Consider the following 6,555-nt stretch of genomic DNA (forward strand, 5'->3'; position numbering starts at 1 on the left):
ATATAACTGTCACACACACTCCTGGGGTGAGACTCTGGAGTGCTCTAGTCTGTATGTAACTGTCTCACACTCCTGGGATGAGACTCTGGAGTGCTCTAGTCTGTATGTAACTGTCACACACTCCTGGGGTGAGACTCTGGAGTGCTCTAGTCTGTATGTAACTGTCACACACTCCTGGGGTGAGACTCTGGAGTGCTCTAGTCTGTATGTAACACACACACACTCCTGGGGTGAGACTCTGGAGTGCTCTAGTCTGTATGTAACTGTCACACACTCCTGGGGTGAGACTCTGGAGTGCTCTAGTCTGTATGTAACTGTCACACACTCCTGGGGTGAGACTCTGGAGTGCTCTAGTCTGTAACTGTCTCACACACACTCCTGGGGTGAGACTCTAGAGTGCTCTAGTCTGTATGTAACTGTCACACACTCCTGGGGTGAGACTCTGGAGTGCTCTAGTCTGTATGTAACATACACACACTCCTGGGGTGAGACTCTGGAGTGCTCTAGTCTGTATGTAACTGTCACACACTCCTGGGGTGAGACACTGGAGTGCTCTAGTCTGTATGTAACTGTCATACACTCCTGGGGTGAGACTCTGGAGTGCTCTAGTCTGTATGTAACACACACACACTCCTGGGGTGAGACTCTGGAGTGCTCTAGTCTGTATGTAACTGTCACACACTCCTGGGGTGAGACTCTGGAGTGCTCTAGTCTGTATGTAACACACACACACTCCTGGGGTGAGACTCTGGAGTGCTCTAGTCTGTATGTAACTGTCACACACTCCTGGGGTGAGACTCTGGAGTGCTCTAGTCTGTATGTAACACACACACACTCCTGGGGTGAGACTCTGGAGTGCTCTAGTCTGTATGTAACTGTCACACTCCTGGGGTGAAACTCTGGAGTGCTCTAGTCTGTATGTAACTGTCACACTCCTGGGGTGAGACTCTGGAGTGCTCTAGTCTGTATGTAACTGTCACACACTCCTGGGGTGAGACTCTGGAGTGCTCTAGTCTGTAACTGTCACACACTCCTGGGGTGAGACTCTGGAGTGCTCTAGTTTGTATGTAACTGTCACACTCCTGGGGTGAGACTCTGGAGTGCTCTAGTCTGTATGTAACACACACACACTCCTGGGGTGAGACTCTGGAGTGCTCTAGTCTGTATGTAACTGTCACACACTCCTGGGGTGAGACTCTGGAGTGCTCTAGTCTGTAACTGTCACACACTCCTGGGGTGAGACTCTGGAGTGCTCTAGTCTGTATGTAACTGTCACACACTCCTGGGGTGAGACTCTGGAGTGCTCTAGTCTGTAACTGTCACACACTCCTGGGGTGAGACTCTGGAGTGCTCTAGTCTGTATGTAACTGTCACACACTCCTGGGGTGAGACTCTGGAGTGCTCTAGTCTGTATGTAACACACACACACTCCTGGGGTGAGACTCTGGAGTGCTCTAGTCTGTATGTAACTGTCACACACTCCTGGGGTGAGACTCTGGAGTGCTCTAGTCTGTATGTAACTGTCACACACTCCTGGGGTGAGACTCTGGAGTGCTCTAGTCTGTATGTAACACACACACACTCCTGGGGTGAAACTCTGGAGTGCTCTAGTCTGTATGTAACTGTCACACACTCCTGGGGTGAGACTCTGGAGTGCTCTAGTCTGTATGTAACACACACACACTCCTGGGGTGAGACTCTGGAGTGCTCTAGTCTGTATGTAACTGTCTCACACTCCTGGGATGAGACTCTGGAGTGCTTTAGTCTGTATATAACTGTCACACACAGTCCTGGGGTGAGACTCTGGAGTGCTCTAGTCTGTATGTAACTGTCACACACTCCTGGGGTGAGACTCTGGAGTGCTCTAGTCTGTATGTAACTGTCTCGCACTCCTGGGGTGAGACTCTGGAGTGCTCTAGTCTGTATGTAACACACACACACTCCTGGGGTGAGACTCTGGAGTGCTCTAGTCTGTAACTGTCTCACACACACTCCTGGGGTGAGACTCTAGAGTGCTCTAGTCTGTATGTAACTGTCTCACACTCCTGGGGTGAGACTCTTAAGATAGGAGAGCACTGTAATAAGTAATAAGTGATACAGCTTTTTTCTTACACAGAGGATGGCAGGACTGTGGAACAAGCTGCCCAGCCCTGTTGTTGAAGCCGATACCCTGGCTTCTCTCCAGACACAGCTGGGTGAGCTCCTCCAGTCAGGACAGGAGGCTCTACTGTACACAGAGGGGGGTGGGGGTGGGGAACAAGCTGTCCAGCCCTGTGGTTGAAGCCGATACCCTGGCTTCTCTCCAGACACAGCTGGGTGAGCTCCTCCAGTCAGGACAGGAGGCTCTTCTGTACACAGAGGGGGGTGGGGGTGGGGAACAGGCTGGATGAGCTCCTCCAGTCAGGACAGGAGGCTCTACTGTACACAGAGGGGGGTGGGGTGGGGAACAAGCTGCCCAGCCCTGTGGTTGAAGACGATACCCTGGGGCTTCTCTCCAGACACAGCTGGACGAGCTCCTCATCTCTGCCGTTAGCAGCTGCCTCCTCTGACGCGCCCCCCGTCTCTGGACGCCCCCCCCAAGGTCGGGGCGCACTCCGACACCCCCCCACTTTCCTGGGCCAGCTGACGTCTTCTCCTCCTCCCGCCCGAAAGTACTCTTGGCTTTTGAACGACACGGAGCCGGATTTCAAAAAATACCACAGCACCGGAGGACTGTAAATACCCACCTCCCCCAACAGCCACCCCTGCGTGTGTGTGGGTGTGCCGGCGGGGGGGGGGGGGGGTACTGGCAGATTCCAGAGGCTGGCACGGCCCCAGGGGGGTTCTGGGAAGGGGTCAGGTGATTTCTCCTACATGGCGAGAAACGGTAAACAGCCCCCGTCCAATCAGAGGGCGAGGAGACGGCCCCCGTCCAATCAGAGGGCGAGGAGACGGCCCCCGTCCAATCAGAGCCCAGTGCACCCCGGATACGTGACGTGCTTCAAGGGAGGTCCAGTGGGGGTCTCCCCTGTCCCCTCCCCAGGCACCCTGGGGTGAACTGTGGGCGCACCCCGATAATGTCGGGGGGGGGGGGGGCACAGCTCTCCCGCTCAGGGCTGTACCTGGGAGAGAGAGGGGGGCAGGGAGAGCAGCCTGTTAATGTTACACCAGGATTGCGACACGCAGACACAGGGAGAGAGGGAGGGAGGGAGGGAGAGAGAGAGAGGGGGTAAGGGCCACTGACCGCGCAGACTGGACATTCCAGTCCCGAGCGGGTCCAGAGAGAGACACACGGCGCTGAGGCTGACGCACCGGGATCATGGAGACGCTGCTGTCCCTGCTGCTGGCTGTGAGCTGCGCCGCCGGCACCGTCGGGGCTCAGGAGAAGTGAGTGGGGACCCCGGTCGGGTCTGTTTGTCTGTCTCTCTGTGCTCCTCTCACCTGTCTGCCTGTGTCTGTACTCCTCTCACCTGTCTGTCTCTGACTGTGCTCCTCTCACCTGTCTGTCTGTGTCTGTACTCCTCTCACCTGTCTGTCCTTCTGACTGTGCTCCTCTCACCTGTCTGTCTCTCTGACTGTGCTCCTCTCACCTGTCTGTCTGTGTCTGTACTCCTCTCACCTGTCTGTCTCTGACTCTATTCCTCTCACCTGTCTGTCCTTCTGACTGTGCTCCTCTCACCTGTCTGTCTCTCTGACTGTGCTCCTCTCACCTGTCTCTCTGACTCTATTCCTCTCACCTATCTCTGTTCCTGTATTCCTCTCATCTGTCTGTCTCTCTGACTGCTCCTCTCACCCGTCTCTCTGACTGTGCTCCTCTCACCTGTCTGTCTTTGTCTGTACTCCTCTCACCTGTCTCTCTGACTCTATTCCTCTCACCTGTCTGTCTCTCGGACTGTACTCCTCTCACCTGTCTGTCTCAGATTCTATTCCTCTCACCTGTCTGTCTGTGTCTGTACTCCTGTACTGTACTGTGTGAAGCTGTGCTGAGCTCCAGCCACTCTGTGTTTCCAGAGACATTATCTCAAGGAGTGAATTCCACAGATAACACTCACACACTCCTCAGTCAAGTATTTACTCTGTGGCCAGTACTTAATACTGTCTCTATTTACCCCCCTCTCTCTCAGTGCAGTGTTCATGTACTGGAGTGTCCAGTCAGTGTGTGTGTATGAACCCCCCTCTCTCTCAGTGCAGTGTTCATGTACTGGAGTGTCCAGTCAGTGTGTGTGTATGAACCCCTCTCTCTCTCAGTGCAGTGTTCATGTACTGGAGTGTCCAGTCAGTGTGTGTGTATGAACCCCTCTCTCTCTCAGTGCAGTGTTCATGTACTGGAGTGTCCAGTCAGTGTGTGTGTATGAACCCCTCTCTCTCTCAGTGCAGTGTTCATGTACTGGAGTGTCCAGTCAGTGTGTGTGTATGAACCCCTCTCTCTCTCAGTGCAGTGTTCATGTACTGGAGTGTCCAGTCAGTGTGTGTGTATGAACCCCTCTCTCTCTCAGTGCAGTGTTCATGTACTGGAGTGTCCAGTCAGTGTGTCTGTATGAACCCCTCTCTCTCAGTGCAGTGTTCATGTACTGGAGTGTCCAGTCAGGGTGTGTGTATGAACCCCTCTCTCTCTCAGTGCAGTGTTCATGTACTGGAGTGTCCAGTCAGTGTGTCTGTATTAACCCCTCTCTCTCTGTCCCAGGTTCCTGGTCTCTGCTCCCAGTGTTTTCCATGTAGGAGTGAGTGAGACAGTATCTGTCCAGCTGGAACCCACAGCCTCCTCTCGCACCGTCTCCCTGTATCTGGAGGATGAGTCCTCGAAGACTGTGGTGTCCGAAAAAGCCGAAATAAAGCTTGGAGGAGGAAATCCCATCGGAACCGTCTCACTGAAGGTGCCCATCTGTCTGCCTGTATGCCTGTCTGCCTGTCTGCCTGCCTGCCTCTCTCACTGTCCCCTGTGCCACCTGGTCTTGCTCGGAGGTCTCCTGTCCCAGCACTGACCTGGCCCGGCCCAGACACGCTCTCCCTCCCTCCCTCCTGCAGGTGCCGATGGAGAAGGTCCAGGACCTGAAAGTCTACAACCTGGAGGTGCCTTATCTGCTGCTGGTGGCCGAGATTAATCCCGGACAGAGAAGTGTGGTGAGGGTGTTGCTGTCCAGCAGGAGAGGATACATCTTCATCCAGACCGACCAGCCAGTGTACACCCCCAGAGAGCGAGGTAAGAGACTGCAGATCAATACAGACCCTCACACAGACCCCAGAGGCACTCCTCACACAGAGAGAGGAGTCCAGACCCTCACACAGACCCCAGAGACACTCCTCACACAGAGAGAGGAGTCCAGACCCTCACACAGACCCCAGAGACACTCCTCACACAGAGAGAGGAGTCCAGACCCTCACACAGACCCCAGAGACACTCCTCACACAGAGAGAGGAGTCCAGACCCTCACACAGACCCCAGAGACACTCCTCACACAGAGAGAGGAGTCCAGACCCTCACACAGACCCCAGAGACACTCCTCACACAGAGAGAGGAGTCCAGACCCTCACACAGACCCCAGAGACACTCCTCACACAGAGAGAGGAGTCCAGACCCTCACACAGACCCCAGAGACACTCCTCACACAGAGAGAGGAGTCCAGACCCTCACACAGACCCCAGAGACACTCCTCACACAGAGAGAGGAGTCCAGACCCTCACACAGACCCCAGAGACACTCCTCACACAGAGAGAGGAGTCCAGACCCTCACACGGACCCCAGAGGCACTCCTCACACAGAGAGAGGAGTCCAGACCCTCACACGGACCCCAGAGACACTCCTCACACAGAGAGAGGAGTACAGGTCCTCACACGGACCCCAGAGACACTCCTCACACAGAGAGAGGAGTCCAGACCCTCACACAGACCCCAGAGACACTCCTCACACAGAGAGAGGAGTCCAGACCCTCACACAGACCCCAGAGACACTCCTCACACAGAGAGAGGAGTCCAGCCCCTCACACAGACCCCAGAGACACTCCTCACACAGAGAGAGGAGTCCAGACCCTCACACAGACCCCAGAGACACTCCTCACACAGAGAGAGGAGTCCAGCCCCTCACACAGACCCCAGAGACACTCCTCACACAGAGAGAGGAGTCCAGACCCTCACACGGACCCCAGAGACACTCCTCACACAGAGAGAGCACAGACCCTCACACAGACCCCAGAGACACTCCTCACACAGAGAGAGCACAGACCCTCACACAGACCCCAGAGGCACTCCTCACACAGAGAGAGGAGTCCAGACCCTCACACAGACCCCAGAGGCACTCCTCACACAGAGAGAGGAGTCCAGACCCTCACACAGACCCCAGAGGCACTCCTCACACAGAGAGAGGAGCACAGACCCTCACACAGACCCCAGAGGCACTCCTCACACAGAGAGAGGAGTCCAGACCCTCACACAGACCCCAGAGACACTCCTCACACAGAGAGAGGAGTACAGGTCCTCACACAGACCCCAGAGGCACTCCTCACAGACAGGCTCGGAGTGACGTGCTGTCTTGATGGATCCGGGTGTTGTTCCGGTTCCCTTGCAGTGCAGTTCCGGGTC

General features: G+C 55.3%; 1 protein-coding gene across 1 annotated transcript in view; it reads left to right on the forward strand.

The window, feature by feature from the left end:
- Positions 1-2,964: 2,964 nt before the first annotated feature.
- c4b (complement C4B (Chido/Rodgers blood group)) overlaps positions 2,965-6,555 on the forward strand; it is a 49,134-nt gene continuing 45,543 nt past the window's right edge. The window contains exons 1-4 of the mRNA XM_088908067.1: positions 2,965-3,366; positions 4,664-4,853; positions 5,005-5,179; positions 6,542-6,555. The exon at positions 6,542-6,555 is cut by the window's right edge and continues 57 nt beyond it. Of these exons, the coding sequence (XP_088764193.1) occupies positions 3,299-3,366; positions 4,664-4,853; positions 5,005-5,179; positions 6,542-6,555 (447 nt within the window). The 5' untranslated portion in view covers positions 2,965-3,298. The remainder of the gene's footprint in view (positions 3,367-4,663; positions 4,854-5,004; positions 5,180-6,541) is intronic.

Source organism: Atractosteus spatula, assembly GCF_055471065.1.
Source record: "Atractosteus spatula isolate fAtrSpa1 chromosome 10 unlocalized genomic scaffold, fAtrSpa1.hap1 SUPER_10_unloc_1, whole genome shotgun sequence".
Lineage (NCBI taxonomy): Eukaryota > Metazoa > Chordata > Actinopteri > Semionotiformes > Lepisosteidae > Atractosteus > Atractosteus spatula.